Source organism: Arachis ipaensis, chromosome B3, assembly GCF_059453495.1.
Source record: "Arachis ipaensis isolate K30076 ecotype BB chromosome B3, ASM5945349v1, whole genome shotgun sequence".
Classification (NCBI taxonomy): Eukaryota; Viridiplantae; Streptophyta; class Magnoliopsida; order Fabales; family Fabaceae; genus Arachis; species Arachis ipaensis.
Genome location: NC_142438.1, coordinates 10,591,667 through 10,615,033, shown reverse-complemented (window position 1 = coordinate 10,615,033; position 23,367 = coordinate 10,591,667). Strand labels below are relative to the sequence as shown.

Sequence of the window (23,367 nt, the reverse complement as noted above, 5' to 3'; positions counted from 1 at the left end):
CTTCAATATTCATAATTTTAGTGGTGGTTTTACTTTTAATTCTGTTATGTTGATTATATTTTGAAATTTCTCTTCTTTGGGATTTTCTTTTTCCTTATTTCTTTGAAATTTTATAGATACTAATATTTCCTCAAGCATATCTACTATAGAATTTAATTGTGGGTTAAAAGTATGATAAAGATGTGGGGAATCATTTCCATGGTAACATTTCTTAGAAATTCCGTGTGAAAAATAAGTTTTTTCAGGTTTTTGAAGTCCTTCAATAAAACTTATAGTAAAATAAAGATTTTGAGAAAAATCATTTTGTATTGATTTTAAGAATTCGGTGTCATTACAGTTAACATTAGTTAAAATCATTAATTTTTGATCTATTAATTTCGATAACTTAATTATTTCTTCTCTTAAATCTTCTAATTTACTTTTTTCCATTAGGTGACGTTTTTTTTTGTGAAGAGTTACGGTTTTAAGTGAAAAATGTGGCTTTAAAAAGTGTGGTTTAAGGAAACAAATCTTTAAATCTGTACAGATTTATATCTGTACCATATAATTTTCTATAAGATTATGGTACTAAATTGCAGGTCTTATTGATTATAGTAAAAAATATTTTTCTAAAATAAATATTTTTTATAATAAAAAAATAAATAAATACATGATGTGTAATGCATATTCTTAAAATTTAGTTAAAATCTTCATTTTGTATTTAACTTCACTTTTCAAAATAAAAAATTTTATATATTTTTTCTTACATAGCCAAATTGATAAATAAACAAATCACATATATATATACGAATTATGCTATGGCGCTCAAAATTTTTTTTTCGGTTGATGCTGAAAATAGATAGCGCAGTGAAAGAGTTACGTGTGTAAGTTGCCTTGATGATAACCGACAATTCCTACAGCGTGGCGAGAGAATGATGAAAGAGAATTTTTAATTAGATGTACATACAAGTCTTTTTAACATATAAATTTATACAAGTTAATCATAATTCAATAAAATTTACTTTTATAATGCAAAGAAAAAGAGAAAGAATTTTGAATTATATAGAACTTATCAATACACATACATAAAAAATTCTTAAACAATACAATATAAATAATTTGTATGAACTTGTATGTGTAAATGACTTGTATGTAGAGAATAATCCTATAATGATTATGTTGTTGATCTATTTTTGGGAGTCCAACAAATGATTGTAATGACATTTTTTGGATTCTAATAAATATTGAGTGTTGACATAAAGAAATGTGCGGCAAATTTTAAATTTTTGACGGTTTCTTCTTGTATAAGTCATTTTAGATAGCCCCAATTTTCAGTCTTTTTTATGATTCTTTGATCATACTTTTTTTTTATTTATTTTTTATAATAAATTTTAAATTTTAAAAATTTATTTATTTTTATATTTTTAAATTAAATATTAATTCTAATTTTTTTAACAAATTAGATACTATTTTTTAAGTACAATAGGTCAATAACAATCACTTTTATTTGCTTAAAAAACTAAAGAATACAATATTTTTTTGTTCTAAATAATAATAAGAGTGCAATATTTAACTGTTTATTTTAAAAAATTTAATTCATTTTTGAAAATTATCTTTAAAAATATGTTATTTTAAAACTTTAAAATTTATTTTATCCCAATAATTTATTCTTACAAAAAATTATTGTGGTAAAATTTAAAAATTTTATTATTATTCTAGAAGCAACAATAAATATGTATAAAAAAATATATTTAAAATTATGTTTTAAAAATATTAAAAATTATTTTCATGACTTTTTGAGAGTGTTTAAAAAAAGAATTTAACTTTTATGTTATGTGAATATAAAAGAAGTTTAGAATTATTATCAATTGTACATAGTCCTATAAAAAATAGATAAATTTAATTGAATAATAGTAAAAAATTTAAATTTTTATTTATTAAAAAGTATATCAAATTTATAATTTTAATATATTTTTTTGTTAGATCTAACAATATGAATACATGTCATATGATAAATGGTGTATTCATTTCATTCCATACATAATTATTACAGAAATAGAGATAATTTTCATTATACATAAATCGCTATACCTAGCAGCAATTTATGTAACCTGCAAATCCTTCTGAAATTGCTACACTTTTAGCTGTTTTTGCTAAGCTCGTTTCTTTAGCTAATTTACGTTAATTATCCTATAGTGAATTATATTCAATTTGAAAATCGCTACACCTGTATCGGTTTACATATATATAAAAAAGTTGTAAATAACTGTATTAAAAAGTTGTAATATGATTAATTTGAAGTCCAATTAATTTATTTAAACAACTTGTTCTAAATAAATGACACTTATAATTTTTTTAGTAAATATACAATATTTATTAACACTTTAAAATATTACAAAATTTTAAAAAGGCCACAATCTTTTATATTTTGACAATATTTTTATTTTTGTTTTTTTAAATTCAAATCATTGTCAAATAGTAAAAAAAGAAAAATTTTAAAATAAAAAAATACCTACTAATTTAAAATAATAAAAAACAAAAAATTTCAAATCATTGAATTTATACTAAATTTTTGTCAACCTTAAATTAATATTCACTAATTTAGAATTTATAAACTATTTTTTTTTAAAAACTAAATACACATCACTAAACCCTAAACCCTTAAACATAAACTCTAAATCCTAAATCACAAATCTTAGATCTAAAATCCTAAATCCTAACACATAACTTCTCAACCATAAACCATCAATAACATATCATAAACTCTAACCACAAATCCAAAATGCCTCAATCATAACCTTATAAATCCTAAACACTTAATAGTTAATATTAGATAAAAAATACTAAATAAATAACTCTTAAACACTAAACCTTAAATTTCTCAACTTGTTCATAAATTTTAGTCCGTAATTCTAAACTTTAAATCCTTAACCTTTAAATTTAAACAGAAACAATAAACCATATAATAATAATAATAATAATAATAATAATAATAATAAGATTAAAGTACATTTTTTGTCTTTGAATTTGACAAAAATTTCAAAAATACTCCTAAATTTTATTTTGTTTTCAATTTTGTCCCAAAATTTTTTAATTTGCATCAAATATATTTCTGACGGCTAATTTTTTAAAAAATTCAAGACCAATTCAATAATAATTTCATAAGAATAACCCTCAACACAAGCAAATCAAGCATAATTTTCATGCATTATTGTTAAATTAGTCTTAATTTTTTTGAAAATTTAACCGTTGAGAGTATATTTGATGCAAATCGAAAATTTTTGGGACAAAATTAAAATAAAACAATTTAAGGACGGATATTTTTAAAATTTTTGTCAAACTTTAAGGACAAAAAATATATTTTACCCTAATAATAATAATAATAATAATAATAATAATAATAATAATAATAATAATAATAAGTGTAAAAGTTGTAAAAATGTTGTCAATATTAAAAGATTGGGATACTAAAGAAGGAGGAGATACATGTTAGATGTTACTTTGTTGTTGGAGTGTGGAAGATTGATGGTGGAGCGACGATAAACAAATTACAATATCATTCGCCTAACAAAAAAGTCTACGATATTTGTTAGACTGATTTATCACAATTTTTTTTATAAAAATAAATTATTTTTGGTCTGAATATTCAACTAGTTACCTGCACAAATCATCAACATCAAATTTATTTTAATAAAAATTTATTTTTATATATTTATTAGAAAAAAACTATATGTATTATTTTTGTTCGTATATTTTTTATTTTTAGTATTAAAAATAAAAGTTTTTTGTTTTATATAAAAAATTTAAATTTTACATTTTAATATATTTATTATTATTTATTAAAATCAAAGTATTTAAAAAATTTTATTTTAATAAATACATTAAAAATTTTTAATGTAGGACTAAAAATAAAAATTTTATTATAATAAATTATTATAATAAAATTTTTTATTTTAATTTATACATATTTACTATGTATATACTGTGCATAGTAAATCGAATTAGCTTAATGTGATTTATATATAAATACGTAAATTGAGTTTCACTAATTTGATTTATATAGATTTGTTTATAGTAGACATATAACTAATTTTTATTCATGACATCTGTATAATTTTAGCCGCCAATCAATTTATTAATATAAATTATCCTTATTTTTAAATTTAATATATATATTCTTCTTTTTTTTTGTCAACAGGAGAGATGAGTGCAACAAATGGCTTATATGAATCATTTGGCTAGAGAGGAACGGACCGATTCTTAATAGCAAGGAAGTGGGTGTTGAAGAAATTTTTTAGAAATCTTTAATTAGTTATAGAGAGTGGAGTAGTGTGGATCCCTTTTGTTGTTGATTGCAATGCTGAAAAGAAAAGTTTAGGGGGCCAACAACTTTTTTAAATTCTAGCCAACATGTAACCAATAAGAAAAAGTAAATCATTAGATGAAATCTCACACCAATCTCACACCATTAAAATTATTATTGATGGCTATTTAATAACTACAAATCACAAAAGTTGCTGATCCCTAGCACTCCTCATGCTGAAAATAACACTAGAGATATTTTTCTTTTGTTATGGATTTGATTGTTGTTGTCTCACGTAGGTTTTTTGTTGCTCTATTGTGTTGTGTTGAGATAACTTATTCAAAAAAAATATATTCTTTTTTTAATTTTATTTTTTTAAAATTCACTATTCTTTTAAATTTTTAATGATTCGTTAATTACTTTGCATTTACTATGCTCTTCAATGTTTAAAAAAAAAAAAAAAAATCAAAACCAGCATTTCTAAATAAAATTTAACTTACATGAGACTAACCCGTTTTCAAAGTTCAAACAATATCTTCAATAAAGCCAAAAGCCCAAAACCCAGGATTAGCACTATAAACGATCCTGCCAACAAAAAAAACTAATCACAATTCACTATAGCTTAAGACAAACACATCTGAGTCCCTGCCTGCGCGTGTTACGCCCACTCCTACATGCGTCCTTTTCATCGTGACAAATCATTTCAACACCAACTGAAATTTTACATCTTCAACATGCTAGCATTGGCCTATATATATATATATATATATGCATGAATTAGTTGAAAGGAACATACGAATTACGAATACAGAAATATCATTTGCTTCTAATTTAAAGTTCAGAAAGTTGTTCCTTTTGAAAATCCAGGATTGATGGCAAGTTTTACTGTTCAGACTGACAAGGTTAACACTTTGGATACCAATAAGTCTTCAAAGTCTAATTTTCTTTCTTTCATTGGAGCACATGAGATTTTCATGCCACTGGTAATTGAATACCTTGTTGTTGTTGTCGTCATTATATATATAACATATGTATTTGTTCATCATAGCTTCTAGTCATATTAGTTATAGCATATGTACTTGAATTTGTTGCTGATTATCATCATTTCATCACTACACCTTCAAGTGATGATTTACAGCAACGGAAAACAGGGCAATTTGTTAGAACTCACCTGCCCAGGGACTAGATGCAGGTTCCGTCTGCTTCTGCCGCCGGCGACGGACAACACAGTGCGACGACGAGTTGTGAGTGAGTGAGTGAGCAAGACCGGAGAGAGGTGAGATTGTGAGAGAGTGATGAGAAGAGACTGAGTGAAAAGAGACGTTGAGCGGCCAAAAAACGTCGTCGGTGACAGATATGGGGTTTTCGGCGCGAAAAAAAAAAAAAAAAAAACGAAAAGAAAACAGAAAATGGTGAAAGAGAGAGATAACAGGAAAATGATGGAGCTGCGTTTTTTTTTTTTTTTTTTTTTTTTGGTATTTCATAGTTACTTCATAAACAGGAGAAAAAGGTTACTTTTTTGCACCATGGTTTGCATCCCAACAAACATAGCTCTTTATTTTTTAGTTCAAAAGCCCTTTTTTGTGTCTGCAACAATTGTTTTGGGATATCAACATGCTTTTTTTAAAGGGCTTTTGTCATTTTTTTAATAAAAGATTATACTGTATTACTGTCTCTAAGATTAATATAACAAAGAATGACATTTTATTTTATTTTCTTGTTTTAGACATGGGTGGCAGCGCTGAGAGAGCTAGTTCTCAACTACATGTTAATGTTTATGCAAACAGGCTCAATAATCCGCTGCTTGGACTCAAATGAAGTTGATCCCAAACTGTTAGTCCCTGTTGTAATATTCTTTTTATTATTGTTGCTATTAAACACAATTCCATTCTTCGAAATTCACATGAGTTCCACTGTCACAGTAATAGCAATATTAAAGAATGTTATTACTATAACACGTGGACTAATGTATATCATTGCACAATGTATTGGATCAATAATTGGTTTCATTATACTAAAATATGTAATGAATCCAAAATTACAAGAAAAGTATTCATTAGAAAGCTGTGCAATTGGTGATGATCATAATATAAAACTAGGATCAAAGCCACTAGTTGCATTTTTTATAGAATTTTCATTCACATCTTTGGTGCTATTTACTTTGGGATTTGACAAAAAAAAGTTAAAGAAATTAGGATTACCAAAGGTGTTGACTGCTGGAGCATTGGCATTGACAACGTTTGTCTCTATAATTGTTAGTGGATACCTAGGCTATGCTGGTGTTGGGTTTAATCCAACAAGTTGTTTGGGCCCCTTTGCTGAGAAATGGATTATTGGCGAATGAACTTTAGGTTTTTTTGGTTGGATCTTTCTTGCCTTCATAATATATTATGAATTGTACAAATAATTGTATGCTAAGTGAGAGTGTGAGTGTGTCTGTATGAACAACAAAAACAAAAAAATTGTATGCTTTGTTTATTTATCTACAGAAAGAGTTCAATGTGTAATTGTTATATTCTGTTAAAGGCGGATTGATTCTAACTTATTTGAAAGCCATGTAATGCATTTCTGTTCTTACATTGTAAATTTGAATGCCATCTCTATTTTGTATGTTCCATGTAATGTATTTTTGCTCTTACATTGTAAATTTGAATGTCATCTCCATTTTTTAATGCTGCATACAGATCTTTACATTATAGGGATATGTAATCAGTAGAAAAAAAATATTAAAAGTATTAATATTTTTATCTTTCAATCATTATAACTTCGTAATTATAGAATTGTAATAAATTATAATTAACATAATAACATCTAAAATTACAATAAATAGAAGTTGAGTTAGTGTTCACTCCTCTTGTAAGTCGTTACACAATGCTCCGATTCTTAGTTCAAGTCGTCTAAAAAGTACCTTTTTTTTTTCTTTTTTTTATCCATTATATATATCTCTTTTTTTAACGTCATAAATCTTTATTATTCTTTTACTTTTATTTATTTATATCTTGATTATATTATAATTATAAATAATATTTGTTAAGTTTATAATTAGAAAGACAAGCTAATAATTTTAAATTATAATGATTTTATTAAATGAAATCCAATTATAAAATAATAAATAATATTAACAAATGATTTCATACTATTTTATTAATTTTAATATTTTATAATACATTATTTTTCAACTAAATTATAAAATAGATAAACTAATTCCACATGATTTATTCCCTGAGTAGTGTTTATTAAAATAAGTCTAATGTTTTAATTTTCTATGTCATTGTCAAAATGTGTTGCACAATAGAATAAGTGATATCATAAAATTAAAAAAAAAAAGAAGCTTTTGTTAAATTTAAAGTTTATCATTTTATATTTTTCTTATCAATTTTTAATATTTAAAAAAATAATTTAAAAATTAAAAACAAAAATATCTATTTATTATAAATTTAAATGTTATTATGCTAATTATAATTTATTACAATTCTATAATAATTATGAAGTTATAATGATTGAAAGATACAAAATATTAATACTTTTAATTTGAACATAAATAATTGACATAATGTTAGAGATATAATCAATACCTTTCCTATGAATTTAAGTTTTTGAAAGAAAATTAGTTTCATGACACATAATTTATATCTTAATTATATGTTTGGCTCCCATAAAAATGTTTTCAAGATCGCTTGTCTAAAGTAAAATTTTCAATTGCATCCAAATTTTGGCATAGTGTTAGATCATATTAATAATTGATATAACTATATAATAAGATGCTTCCATTGCAAGAATATTCACAGTACACAAAAGTCAAAAACTGAGTATGTAACATATCTTTTAGTTTTAAGCAACTTTTTCCATTTAACAAAGTCATTTCTTGACCTAATGTATCTCCTTAATAAAAAAGAAATCATAATCAACAGTTACAGTTTACAAGAACTTTTGAAAAACAATCCCTTATACAGGGGTCTCATGCTAACGATAGTTGCATTAGATAACAAAATAATTAAGCATGTCATTATTTTATTATTTAGTTTTTGTTATCTCATGATAAATAAATATACATTTTATTACATAGAGTCATAATCTACACAAAGGTACATTCATGTGGTACATCCTATAAATGACAGGGTAGCCTTTTAGGATCAGAAACAAGAAAAAAGATAAAAACTTAATCATCACAATTCACATAAATTTGAGACTTATTATATGAGGTCTACATGCTTGTATTTTGTGCATTGTTCAGATACTTGCTGCTTACCACAGTTTCTAAATCTCTCCGCATATATTGCACAGATTTAAGGTTTTGAATAATTTTATTTTTTGGAGATATATATTTTAAGTCATTATCATACATTAAAGTAATCTAATAGTTTAAATTTGGATTCTGATCTATATCATAATGGCTTAGAGCATGATTTAAACTTATACTATTAAATTATCTTAGTGTATGACTTATCGAATTTCTGTTTTTTTGAGAACGAGTTGATAAGATAAAATGGTACCAAATCTATTCCTTAAAAAATTATATTGTAATAAAAATAATTTTAAAAACGATAGATAAATACACTCTGAAAATTATTGATAAAAGAAAAAAAGAAGAACGATTATCAAATGACTCAATTTTAGTTTTCTGTTAAAACTAAAACTAACAGAAATATTTAAGCCACAATTTTATATGACGTCATCTAGTTATATAAGAAACAAAAGTACGCTAAACAATTAATTGTTTTGTCATCTTTTTGTTAGATTTTTTAAAATTACTTTTATCAACACTTGAATTGGAGGTAGTAGTTATATGTTCAAGTTAGATATATAACAATATTATGGCAATCAAATTTAAACTATAAGGTAAATGTTTGTGTCAGTGTGTGTATTATATGTTACAAAACGTATGTGTAAGAAATTAAGAATAGTGTAAACGATGAGGAGAGGGTTAAATTGTAAAGTTGAAAAGAAAAACACCTAAACGTATAAAACTTGAAACCAACGTAATTTTATTAATCAACAAGCATATGCCATTTTACTGAAACAAGTATTTAGAATTAGAGAAAATTTTACTCTTACTAAAATGACACTCCCTTCCCCTCTATTTTATAAATATACATTCTTCTCCCTTCTAACTTTTAAAAAAATTTCCTCTTTAATCCATTTTAAACTTTTTGTGTTAACTAATGTTAACTTTTATCTATTTTTTAAGAAAAATAAATTATTTTTAACAAAAATTTTAATTTTTATCATTAAATTTTGCTTACCAAAATATTTTTTAATAAATTATTCTTTTATTGATTAAATTATATTTTTAAAAGAATTTAATAATTATATTATTTTTTTCTAAAATACCCTTCAATAATTTTTTAATTATTAAATTATAATTTTACCAAAATTTTCATTAACAGTTTTTTTATATTTTACTATTAATTTTTCGATATCTATATATATTGTTTTAACATTAAATAAAAAATTTTAGTAAGATTGTTTTTCAATATCAATATATATTAATTGTTATACATATTAACAGTGGTAAGATTTTCTATAAAACTAAAGAAAATGATAAATAAATGTATTGAGTGGTTAATTTTGTGTCTCTGGAGCTTGTACTTGTTCTCCAGATTATGGATTTTGTTTTTGAACTGTTGTTATGTAGGACATTTTGTTAATTATTTAATTTTGACCTCACTGTGGGACTAAATTGATACTAAATGAAACTTTTTTGGATTCAAATAGAACACTTTAAATCTTAAGGACCAAAACAGAATTACGCCCAAAGCTAGGACCAATTTAGTACTTTACCCCTCTTTTTTTGTTACAAATTTGCAATTGATTTCTTTTTTGTAACTTCACCTTTTTGTGCCTATCTTCTTATCAACATATATAAGGAAGAATCTGGTTAAGGAACATGCTGGAAACTAAAAATATTAGTGTGTCAAAGTGTTGATTATTTGCGCTGTTCAAACTTCAAATCATACCTCAAAACTAATTAACTACTATGCTTACTAAGAAAATGCTAGAAAGTTTGGAGTTATTAGACTTTCAGAGTTCGTAGTAACAAAAAGTCGACGTATGTTTGGAAAGTTTTGCTTCCAGCTGCATTTTGAAGGCAATGTCATATTCTGGGGACAAAAAAAGTTGCTCTTTTTTGTGGCATGCTTTTGGAAAAAGTAAAATTTCTCAGCTAACAAATATAACTATATGTGCTAAAGACAGCAAAAGGATAAATATATAAAGCATAAGATACATTAGTCACAACATATAGCAATATGATTCTAAGGATATTATTGTGACGTGTAAAAGCAATGTACCATATGAATCAGGATTAACGCATATGAGATGTTTGTTTTAGTGCTCCAATGGGGTTTTTGTTTCATAGATGTTGAATGAGTTCACACATGGCAAGCAAGAAAAAGTGAGCAAGAGTGAGTTCAAGGAGGTTCTGTCAGACATTCTGTTGGGTATGGCTGCTGGTTTGAAGAGAGATCCAGTTGTAATTCTACGCATTGATGGTGAAGATCTTCTTGAGTTTGTTAATGGTCCAAGTTATGAAGCTGAAATAGCATCCATATTCTCTCAGATTGGTTCCCCTCAAAAATCACTTCGTCACCATATAGTTACAGCTCTTTCTCTAAACTCACTGTTGATCAAGGAATTCATCCTGCTTCAGATTCTTGAGTAATCATCAAATACCAACCTTTGTTACAAACTTTGTTTGCCTTGATCAAGTACATGACCCTATATTCTGACCCCGTTCGATTTGTGTAGTCTAAGTTCTTATTTGTTTGTCTGTTAATTATTGACTTCTTAGAACTGAATATTTTACACACACTTATGCTAAGTTCATTTTGTACTTACTGTCCACTGTATTCTGACATCGTTTGATTCATATAGTCGAAGTCGGTTAATTGTTGACTTACACACACAGTAATGCTAAGTTCATTTTGTACTTATTGGTTTATGTTAATCTATTTAGGTGTTTAGCAACATTGTGGAACCTGTACTGTTATCTCAAGGTGGACCTGATTGGGATAAGCCTCTTGCTTCTGAAAATCAAAAGACATTTTTGGAGGGGTTTAAGAAAGTTGCATTAAGTGCAGCTGAACGGCTTAAGGAGCAACCTGTCATTGTTGCTCATAGCGAAAACACCTTTGATGGATCTGGTGTTAAGAGACTACTATCCAACAAGTTTGAATTTGACAAGGTTAATTCATTTCTTTATAAATTAGGATCATATTATATATTATATATACTAATTATCTTACTTTTGTTAAAATCTTGCATTCAGTTGACCAATCTATTGTTGGATATGCAGACTTTGAATTCAGTTGTAGAGAATTTGCCTAAAGATAAGAATGGAAAAATTTCAAAGGAGTATCTACGGCTAGCAGTAGATGGAGTGTCTCCATCTGCTGGATTACCACCATTTGGTGCAATTGAAGAGGTATGATCCCAAATAATTTATCGAAGTTGTTTTATATATTTATAACTGTTAGTTCGGACCATGATTTATCCAAATTGACAGGTATTTTAAATCAGAGGGAGTAATATTTTGATCTGTTTCAAAAGTTGGTAGGTGAATTTTGTGACAGTTGATTGTTATATATGCAGATGGATAAGGTTATTGGAGAAGTGTTCAAGATGATGAATGCAGATGATGCAAAGATGGTTAAAGAAGATGAGAATTCAAGAAACTGTTAACTGAAATACTAGGAAGTATTATGTTGCAGCTTGAGGGAAATCCCATATCAGTTTCTTCCAACTCTGTAGTGCATGAGCCTCTTGGTTCTTCTTCTTCACTTCTCAAGCCATCAACTGCTGAAACAGCAGCATAACCTCCTCCCAAGTATAATGACACTTAAGAAATAATAATCATATCATAATAATATATAACATATGGAAACTATTAATTAGTAGCATGACTTGTCAAGTTTGTATGTATGCTGTGGGGATATTTATGAATGTGGAAATTTAGAAAATGTCATGGGGATGGAAGAGTTATTAGTCAGCAATCACTTCCTGGTTTATTTGGGTATGTTGATCATCACTTCCTGTTGTACTGTGCAGAAATTAGGCTGTTTTATCATGGCATAAAAAAAGAAAAATAAAAATTGCATTTTAATCCATGTGGTTTTGTGCTTCCTAAAGTTGTATTGTAATGGCCAAATGATATTACCTCACGCATAACCACAATCATTGTAAAAATAATCTGCAGCCATGATCTCCACACATTGCCTAATTTATTACTCTTATAATTATGCAGCATTACTTCGTATGGTCATATTCAAATACCACAGCAAACTTATCAGTTACCAAACACACGTGTTGGAGGATTTATTCTCCAAAAGCTCTTGTAAACGGTAACTCTTCATTATGATTTTGTTTTCATTATTTTATTGAAGGAGATATATTAGGCCAAGAATTGGCTTTGTTAGCTAACTGGAAAAATTGCTTAGAACTAAAAGTCATGTTACTCTCTTTTTGACTTTTGTGTACCGTGAATATTCTTGCAAGTGAAGCATATTACTATACAATTATATCAGTTAACGTGATCTAACACTATACCAGAATTTTGATGCATTGGAATTTCTACTTAACAAGGATGGTAAAACTTATATCAATGTCCCTATTTTTTCTGTATTGATTACACATTCCTATAATGAAAAGAATTATATGCACCATAAAGAAATGGAGATGGTATTTAAATTTACAATGTAAAAACAGAAATGCATTACATGACTTTTAAATAAGTTAGAATCAATCGGCTTTCACCAACTGTTTAACAGAATATAACAAATACACATCGAACTCTTTCTGTAAATAGACAAAATTGGCATATAATTATTTGGTGTTATTTCCCTCTGTTGGCCTTGGGCTCATGCCATCTTCAAACTTGAAGATCATTTGAGAAAGCAATTCTAAGAAATTGAGTCAATTACAAACCTATTTTAACTCATGTCCATCTGGCCATCTTCACTGAGAAATGAACATTAGATCTTTTGGGTTTGCTCTTTTTTAGCATGCATAATATATGAAATAATTATCCATTTGCCAAACAATAGTGCGACTTCCGAAGATAGTAGAATCATATGTCCCAAATGATCAAATTTAAAGATGTAAATAAAATTGATGTAAAATATTTTACTATCGGCCAACCATATATATTCTTATACCACTGCAATGCAAGCTAAGAACTAAATTATGGTATAAGAATATATATTAAAAAAAAAACTGACAAGAGCCCTTTTTTATCTTAGAAAAAAAAAACAATTGTTACAGACACAAAAAAATCTTTTGAATTAGAAACTGAAAAGATATGTTTGATGGCCACAAAACATGGCCCAAAGTCAAAATTAACTCATTTCAGGCAGCTCCATCATTTTCGCACTCATAGTCTCATAAATCTGAATAAGGCAGTGTCTATCAATAAGGCTCAGCAATCTCATACCATTTTCTCCTACTCCTTCCATTTTGTTCTTCAGATTTATCTCTCTCTTTCACCGTTTTCATTTTTCTTTTCTTTCTTTTTTTTTTTTGCGCCGAAAACCCTAGATCTGTACCTCTCTCACTGACGGCGTTTTTTGGCCACTCAACGTCTCTCTTCACTCAGTCACTTCTCGTCACTCTCTCACCCCTCTTCCGGGTGGTGGTGTGGCACTCAAGCGCTCTCTACTCTGGTCTCACTCACTGTCTCGCACTCAAGCTCGTCAGTCGCCGGTGGCAGAAACAGACGGAACCTGCATCTAGTCCCTCGGCAGAAACAAAAGGAGCCTTACATAGTAATATTAGATGAAAGACTCGTATCCAAGAGATTGAAAACCGATATCACAGCAAACAGGCGTTAAAAACAGGTCAACAATTATACGGTTGGTTTTTTGGCTTTTAATTGCAGTTTATAGTAAAGGAAAGCAATTAATTATTTTTTTCTGTTGAGGCTAATCATATTAAAAGAAATTATATATTTGAATTGCATCCACAACCTAATCACCAATATAAAGCTATATTGAAACAATCACAATGATAACCCGGTTTAATAATCAAACATAAATCTTTCTTTAATTAAATCATCGAGGTTTTTCAACGGAGAAAAAGCAAAAGGAATAACAATTCAATGCAGTGAAAGTGAGAGAGAGTGTGTGCGATGACAAAAACCTTCTGAAGACAATAAATAAATATCATACAAATTTTAAAGAATAAAATATTTACCATCTTCAAACTTTATTTTTTGACGAAGGTAAGGCAGGACAGATCCGGACCAACCCGGAAAAAACCAGAAATCCCAAAGAAGTTTACCCTCGTTAAAAAAAAGGTTTATTCTTTAAAATTATACTATCTCCGTCTTATTTTATTTTCTTCTTGCTTCAAACATAAAAGGCAACAATGATCGAGTTAGTTGCCACAAGAGTAGAAAGAAGTTGCTCTTAATCTATTAGTCCCAGTTGCAGTGTTTTTGATATCATTTAAACTCCTACTAATAATGGTTTCCTTTTCTAAAAGACACCTTAGTCCAACAATAATTTTAATATCACTGTGTAATGACATACATTAGTATAATAATGATATTAAAGTTATCGCAAGACTCAGTGTCTTCTAGAAAGTGAAACCCATGTTCGTCGCACTAACCTCCCAAAACTTTCCTCCTATTTGGTTCCCACATTCACCAGCTTGAATATGCAAGATTTCTCTCATTTTTCTCAATGGAAAACTACTCAAAAGGATTGGTGAAACACTTGAGTAAGATCAAGTATATGATGCAATGAAGAGGAAGAGAGAAATGGATGGCCTTTTATAGAACAAATAAATGCAAAGAGGGGATATTATATGATAAGACTTGTAAATTTGGTATTTCACTCTTTTTTCTCCATATATAAAATCATAATTATTAGGTAAAAAACCATATCAACTAGAAACCGTGTAAAATTATTTTTTCTTGCAGATTTTTATGTAATTAATAATTTTAAATTTCACTTAACCAGTATTAAAGTTTAATTAATGACAATAACTTTAAACTTTAGAGTTTTTACCACAGGATATAATGGTCATTTCATTTAAAAATACCTATACATCAAATATGCTGGTTCTCTATTATATGGTCATTAGTGCACGAATTATAGTAATAACATCTTTTAAAAATTAAAAGTGCCTATTTAGATATATCATTGGTTTGGATTTAGCTAAAAGTTTTGGAAGCACTAAACACATAAAGTAAGTTATTTCTTTTGAAAGTGCAAGGGAAACACCTTTTGATAGTTTGTAAATTTTTCTGAAAGTTTTCAGCTTCCTCCTTTAAAAAAAAAAATAAAAATAAATGAAGATTTTAACTAATTTTTAAAAGAGTATGTATTACTCATAATGTATTTTTTTTCTATTATAAAAAAGGTAATCTTTATTTTTTAAAAATATTTTTTATCATAATCAATAAAACCTATAATTTAGTATCCTAATTTTTCACAAGGGTTCAAATGCTTTCTACTCTCAAAATGGAAAGACTAAAAATCTATAAGTTATTTTTTCTTATTATAAGCATCACATGTGTTGGATCCTAATTTGTAGATTAAAGTATTTTTAATTTTTTTTATAGACACATGAAATAAGTTGGTTATTCATTTGTTTTTACAATTGCATTTTCTAAAAATAATTTTTGAAAGATGGGTATGCTAGATTGTTTCAAAAAATAAAAACCAATAAAAAGTTTATACTATAGTTCAAAGACATGAAGTTACTTTTATATAATTTGTTTTACTGAAAAAGAAATATTATTGGTAATTCTTAATTTTAGAATATCACATCAATCAACTTTATGCCTAACAATTCAATACTTTTTGTATTTACTTCAATAGTACTATAAAATACACAAATAATAAGTATAATAATGTTAGATAAAATTATAACTTATGTTTGGTCTTTGCAAGATTTATTTTTAAATTGATTCAAGTTAAGGTAGTTATTCAATGTTGTTTTATTTTATTTTAATAATTATGTTTTTATCATATTCAATAAGATTTTGTATTTTTATCATATTCAAGTTAAGGTAGTTATTCTATATATGTGGCTTTTGAAAATGTTGAATTTGATTTTGTATTTTTATATATAAGATTGCGACATTTTTAAAAGTAACAATTTTTGTTATATTTTTGGTAAAAAATAAACGAGGATGTGTAAATTCATAATATTGTATGTAAAATCTATTCAGGGAGACAGTTCAATTATACCAAGCAGTTTTAAAAATGATAGACAATACTATTGTGTAGAATAATCTAATCAACAAGTAATAAAGCCACATGAATTGATTTCTAGTTAACGAACTTTAAAAAGAGGCAGGTTATAAGTAACAAGATCTGTTAGCAAAATATGGGTCAAAAGAAGAATCTAAACACTACTTTCTTGAAGATCATCAACAACCTAGTTTAAAATAGTAATCAATACATTTTTATGTTATCTTTTTAAGTACAAAAAAAAAAATCATTGACACTAGAACAGTTTATTAAGGTGAGTAAGTTTATGATATGATTGAGATTCACATAAGCTAAGCTTATTATATTCTAAGCTAGGCTCACCCACGATGAACTTAAGAACATCACTTTATTTCTGACTACATTACACAGAAAGAAAAAGAGATTATCCCTCGCAAAGCAAAAGGTGTTATGAACACTCAACTATACATCACATGGTTGAAGGGACCCTGTTTCAGAATACATGACATCGAAAGGAGCCAACCTACAGTGCTACCTATATACCAATTTAGTAAACAAAGAAAGTGGAGAGAAGATGGTGGAGACAAACCTATATCACATGGTTTCTGAATAAAGAAAAAGAGAAAAGGAGTGCGAGAAGATGACTTTAAGAACATCACATGGTTGAAGGGACCCTGTTTCAGACTACATGACATCGAAAGGAGCCAACCTACAGTGCTACCTATATACCAATTTAGTAAAGGAAGAAAGTGGAGAGAAACCTATATCACATTGATTCTGACTACATTACACCGAGAAGGAAAAACAGAATATCAACGTACGTGTGTAGCAGTTTCCTCGCTTACTCAATCATATATCACATTTGATAAGAGAACAAAGAAAAGAAATTAAATAGGATCCGTCACTTACTCAAGTAATTCAGCATCTCAACCAACCTTCTTTTTGAGTATTTTCCCACTGAGAAAAGAAGAGAGAAATATTGATTCATCTCAACCATCTCGTAAATGGCTGCTGTTCGAGTAATTTGGCACAAATTTCTTGTCCTAATCGGTGCCCACGACTTCCTCTCAATAAAGGTTGAGCTTTCCTAGCAACAATCTCAATTTAATAATTGAACTTGCATCATGATTGATTAAAAAGAACGCATTACCTCAAGTCCTCAACCTATAGGAAATTAAAAATAGTTTACGAATGCTTATAAATTCATAAATAAGATGGAAAATTGGTCTTAGCCTTGGCGCCGTACGCACGCGGTGCAGTTTCGAAAGTTCCGAGCCAGGGTCATGGATCTGGGCGGCGTCCATGGCCGTTTCCTAACAGATCTCTTTGGCGTGACTGCTTAACAAATTTATTGCGATTAAGGTGGTCATAATCCAAATCAAAACCATCTCTCTTCCAACTGTCAAACTCTCATAGGTTCTATCATATCTAGCCTCCATAGACGGCACCCTACTAGCAACTGCTACAACAAAAACAAATCTCAAATCAATAATGGTGCTTGAGCTGTCAATTTTTTACCACATATATGATGTCCTAGCTTTAAAATATTAAACATGTGTCTCTCATTTTTTACGAATTCAATGAAAGGTAATGCCATTTGCTTTGAGAGGAAAACTGCTACACATGTACCTTAATAATGTCTTTTTCTTTTTCTGTGTAATGTAGTCAGAAACAATGTGATGTTCTTAAATTCATCGTCGGTGATCTAGCTTAGAAGATATACAATACCCAACATATAATAAGCTTAGCTTATATGAATCTTAATCATATCATAAACTTACTCACCTTAATATATAGCTTCTTATTAGTGTCACTGGAACTGTGAAATTATTGCCGTTCATATCATAAGCTTACTCATCACATGCTTCCAGTTTCTTTCTTTACCCTACTCTACTACAATTATTCCCTCCAAATTCTACTGTATCAATATTGGTATCAAAACGTCCTTTGATTAGATATCGGTAGCAATATAGGTAGCATTCATTTTAATGTTTGTCTCCTTCTCGCACTCCTTTTTTCTTTCTCTATCTCTTTCTCCATGTGAATTGGCTATTATAATATGTTAGAAAATATAGCTATTAGATCAATTTCATGCTTTATTAAATCGTATAGCATGAAGATCATGTTGCATGTTGCTCTCTTTAGTCTTAACACATTAACAAGAGAGTAATGTTTACCACTTTACCCACATTTAATAATAATGTTTATGGCTAGGAAAGAAAAACCAAAATCATGTTGAACAAAATGAATCGTGTGGGAGCCAAATAATACAACCAATAACTGTAGTCCATCATATCCTATTCTATCCCCACATTGTCATACTTTATCCATCTTTCAATTCTTTAGGATAATGAATAATTAATGACAACAAGATTAATATTGCTTCTATACCACTTACTTAGATCTCATCAACAAGATTAATAAGTTGCTCTAATATTAACTTTGGTGATTTATTTTTAAAGAAAATGAGAGATGTTAATAGATTATTTTTAAATCAACTCTACTTATACGAGATTAGAATAAAATGAGAGACACATGTTTAATATTTCAAAGCTAGGACATCATATATGTGATAAAAAATTGATTGCTCAAGGACAATAATTTGATCATTTCTACAATAATGTGAACAGCGAATTAACACACATGCACGTGATAGTGATAATAATAATAATGCATGCAACTATTGAATTGTGTCTCTATATTTGATCAGTCACCAACAAGTAGATTTGATACTTTATATTCACCAAAACTAGACAACATAACAAAGAATATGATGACATGTGACTTAGGCCAAGGTTGTATTCAAATATTTAGGTCTTCAATAATGCAAAGATCATCAATATTTACCAGTAAATAATATATAAAGAGCGTATTAATTATTTTTAATTCACACTAATTAAATCATAAAATTTAATTTCGAAAACTATATTAACTATGTCAATTGGCCATTATAATACGATAATATTAAAAAGACAAAAAAAAAAACAAAATTTATATAAATTTTAGCTAATTGTTTTTTATTACCAAACATTTTTGTTATTATGGTGATATTTAATTATCACTATACTAAAAGTTGAGACAAAAATTTACTTAAATACTAACATGAGTCGCATTATTTTAAAGTAGAGATATTAATCATTTTTAAATCAAATTGACTTGTCCACCAGTTTTAGAACCAAAAATAAAAATTACATTTAACTATTGTGTAGAATAAACTAGTCAACGAGTAATAAAGCCACATGAATTGATTTCTAGTTAACGAACTTTAAAAAGAGGCAGGTTATAAGTAACAAGATCTGTTAGCAAAATATGGGTCAAAAGAAAAAACTAAACACTCCTTTTTTGAAGATCATCAAAAACCTTGTTCAAAATAGTAATCAGTAATCAATACATTTTTATGTTATTCTTTTCAGTACAAAAAAAATTATTGACAGTAGTGTGTATATATATGCCCTACTGCTGAAGCTTTAGATAGTGTATTCTCTCTGTTCTTTCTTTGGTGTTTCTCTCTCTTGTTCAAAATTCAGTTCTAAAAACATCTTTAGAATGGAACAGAACAAAGAAACACAGACATATCAATCTCGATTCATGGATTCATTCCATAAGATTCTTGGAGGCAGAGAATTCTTCTCAAAGGAGGTAATCTCATACTTAAGTTATATAAACTCGATCAAATTTATGATTCTACGAATAAACTTTTATTATTTAAGTTTTTTAAAATCTTACTTATATTGATCGAAAGAGTCTCAAAATGTTTTGAAATAAAAATAGAAGATTAGACAAATAAATAAACAGTAGTTTTTATTTTTAAATTTAAAAAAGTTACCTTTGCATGGCAAGATATCTTCTACCGTTCTTCTCTTCCATCTCCAACGGTGAATCTCCACCAGTTGGCTTTCCGGCATCACCATCTTGCTGCCGTGCTGCTAACTCTTCGCTGACAGCAGCAACATTTAGTGCACCTGAAACCAACATTTAGCAGCAAAAATTTCAAGGGAAAAAAAAGGAAAGAAAAGAAAAAAGAAAAAGGTGAAAAGAAAAAAAGATAAATCTGGAGATAAAAAAGTTCAAAAGATCTTTTTTTGTCTGCAACAATTGCTTTGGGTTGTCAACATGCTCTGTTTTTTTTTTTCCCGATAAGAAAGGGATTTTGTCAGTTTTTTTTATAAAAAATTATGCTATCTCTAACATCTTAATTTATTTTCTTCTTGTTTCAGACCTGGAAGCTAACTCTCATCGAGTTAGCTGCTACCGCCGTACTCATGTTTGGGCTAACATGCTCAATTATAATTGTCGAGTCGAAGAAAGTAGCTCCTGTTGTCTTAGTGCCAGTTGCAGTTTTTATTTTATTATATCATTTTGGCTCCTACTAGTAACGGTTTCATTGTCCGGAAGACACCTTAGTCCAACAATAACATTAATTTCTCTATTAAAAAATGTTATTACCATAACACGTGCACTAATGTATGCCATTGCACAGTGTATTGGTTCTATAATTGGATTCATTATGATAAAATATATAATGGATCCAAAATTACAAAAAACATATTCGTTAAGAGGATGTGTTATTAGTGATGATCATCATAAAGGACTAGGATCAAAGCCTCTACTTGCACTACTTATAGAATTTTTTTGTACATTTATTGTGCTGTTAGTTGGTGTTACTCTTAAGGTCAAATAAATTAGGGTTACGAAACGGGTGTATGTTGACTGCTGGATCAGTGACATTTGTAGTGTTTGTGTCAACAAATATTACTGGACACTCAGGCTATGCAGGTGTTGGGCTTAACCCAGCAAGGTGTTTGGGTCCAGTTTTGCTAAGGGGTGGGTCACTGTGGAATGAACATTGGATCTTTTGGGTTGGCCCTTTCTTAGCATGCATAGTATATGGACTACTTATCCATTTGCCAAGCAACAGTGCGAGGTCCGAAGACAGTAGCATCGATGTGGCAAATGATGAAGTTTAAAGATGTACTGTGGCTGAGGCATGTCATCCAGTGGCAAAAGTATTTGCCTCCAACTAAAGTCACATAGGTTCGAATCCTAGCAGTGGCAGCTAGGTTAGTGTGTGTGAGTGGGTGTGTGAGTTTGTTTGTAATGACCCAAAAAAAAAAAAAAGATGTACTGATGTACATGAAGAAAAAAAAATGAAAGAAAGTGTTGAAGAGAAGAGGACCGTGTGTCTGACAAGGAAGCCATGGGAGCACTGTGTTCAAGTTCCACCGAGTAAAAGAGGGGATCTGGATTTGGGGCGGGTGGGTTGTTGGGTTTGGGTAGGGTTGAAGGGCTTAGCCCAAGACCAAAAAAAAATTTCTAAAAAAAAGATGTAAAACACTTTTCTGGACGGATCGGGTCTTTGTAGGACTAAGCCCATGACCCAAAAAAAAAGTTGTAAGAACCAGAACGATGAATAAACCGGTCAAATGAATGATTTAATGGTTTAATAGTTTAATCAGAATTAGAAAACTTGTTTAATTAAATATACAATAAAATTATATTTAGACTAAATAAAACAGATTCCAGCCAAATATCTGCAATGAGTTTTTGTTAAAAATAAAGTAATGATTGTCATGACATGCTGAATAACTTTGTCGAAACTAAAACAGATATCATACATGGCCCTCGAGCAGAGACTCCTCAAGAGAAGCTATGATGATCAGAATTGCAGCAAAGCCACCCAATACAAAACAGATGAATTTTGCGATGATAGATATGATAAGTGAAGGAAATTGCTTGATATATTCAGACGCATGCAAGACATTGCCCAAATAAAATCATATATTCAAACTTTAAAACGCAAAACAAAATCGTGAGTTGAAATAAAATCATATATTCAAACTTTAAAACTCAAAACACAGCAACAAAAAAAAAAAAAACAAGTAGAAGAGCAGAAACCAGTACCTGGCAGACAGATCGACGGAGTAGCGGCGGTGAACGGGAAGGAGAGGTGGATCTCAGATCTGGCCTCCGTGATAACGCTGGATCTCAGATCGGGGGACGCCGACGCCGATGCCGACGCAAGTACCCAACAACGGTGGAGAATGAGTGCACGAAGCAGAGCAGAGACGCAATCTGCAGCGAAGTAGGCAAACGGCGGAGAAGTAAAGGAAGGAGCAGATAACGCTGGATCCATAGTTGGAGGCGTGAATCAGAGTAAAGGAAGGAGAAGTAGGCAAACGGCGGAGAAGGCAGCGAATGGTGGAGGAAGAGGCACAGAGCACTAGAGCAGTGAGAGAATGAGAGTTGAGAGAGGGGAACGGTGCAGAGAGTGAGTTGAGTCATGAGTTAGTGGCTTCGTTGGGTTAGGTTAGATTAGTGGGTGGGTTAGGTTCCGGGCACAAAACGACGCGTTTTAGAGCATGTTAAAAAATCGGAGCTTAAAAATGCTAATGAAAAATAAATACTCGGTCCACAATGATTTTGAAGGGAAGTTTGTATTGAAATCTGTAAAAACTAGTACATAAAATCTAATTACTCAAATATATTTACCCAGGTTATGTTCATATCAAAGTAAAGAAATTGAGAGACAAACATGTTAATGTTACCTAAGCCCGTTCACCTTTTTTATATCTGCAACCTACAGTTTCCCAAAGCAAATTAAAATGTTCAAAATTTTAGAGAGAAAGAAGCAAACAAAAAAAATTCAACAATTATTTTAAATACTATTTGCAGGATGCCAAAAGATTGTTTCAGAGTTTTGCAGATAATAATATTGGTCAAATTTATATTCTTAAAGTCTAATTAAATCTAATAAATGATTAAAGCATATGATAAGTGATTGGTATATGGTACTACAAAACTTTAATCACATATCTAAGAGTTTATTGCGTGAATAATGTCTCATATGATATACAATAAAACAGTTACATACATGACATGCATGAAGGCTGATTTATAAGTGCCATTTTCATC

General features: G+C 28.9%; 1 protein-coding gene, 1 long non-coding RNA gene and 2 pseudogenes across 6 annotated transcripts; 3 read left to right on the top strand and 1 right to left on the bottom strand.

Annotated features, from left to right (window-relative positions):
* Positions 1–5,074: 5,074 nt before the first annotated feature.
* LOC107629592 (uncharacterized) lies at positions 5,075–6,897 on the top strand. The gene is made up of 2 exons (XR_015907379.1): positions 5,075–5,265; positions 6,009–6,897. It is a non-coding gene; the product is annotated as an uncharacterized LOC107629592 (long non-coding RNA).
* A 3,645-nt stretch (positions 6,898–10,542) lies between these two features.
* Positions 10,543–12,273, top strand: LOC107629593 (uncharacterized; annotated as a pseudogene). Its single transcript, XR_015907376.1, has 4 exons — positions 10,543–10,939; positions 11,238–11,465; positions 11,577–11,705; positions 11,873–12,273. The product of XR_015907376.1 is annotated as an uncharacterized LOC107629593 (transcript).
* Positions 12,274–12,950: 677 nt separating this feature from the next.
* Positions 12,951–22,821, bottom strand: LOC148569823 (uncharacterized). Of its 3 annotated transcripts, XR_015907378.1 has the most exons (4): positions 22,357–22,821; positions 20,282–20,417; positions 17,365–17,917; positions 12,951–14,004 (listed from the first exon to the last, which is right to left on the bottom strand). XR_015907378.1 is itself a non-coding variant. In XM_088508890.1 (3 exons), exons 1-3 carry the CDS (start codon positions 22,586–22,588, stop codon positions 17,908–17,910), a joined length of 378 nt encoding a protein of 125 aa, XP_088365016.1. In that variant the 5' UTR covers positions 22,589–22,821; the 3' UTR covers positions 17,206–17,907. The 3 variants fall into 3 exon arrangements, 2 of the variants coding, with proteins under 2 accessions (XP_088365016.1, XP_088365017.1); XM_088508890.1 differs by lacking the exon at positions 12,951–14,004 and having other exon boundaries at positions 17,206–17,917; XM_088508891.1 differs by lacking the exon at positions 12,951–14,004 and having other exon boundaries at positions 17,206–17,914; positions 22,357–22,810.
* On the top strand, positions 19,961–21,899 carry LOC107632491 (uncharacterized; annotated as a pseudogene). The gene is made up of 2 exons (XR_015907377.1): positions 19,961–20,094; positions 20,673–21,899. The product of XR_015907377.1 is annotated as an uncharacterized LOC107632491 (transcript).
* Positions 22,822–23,367: the final 546 nt, after the last annotated feature.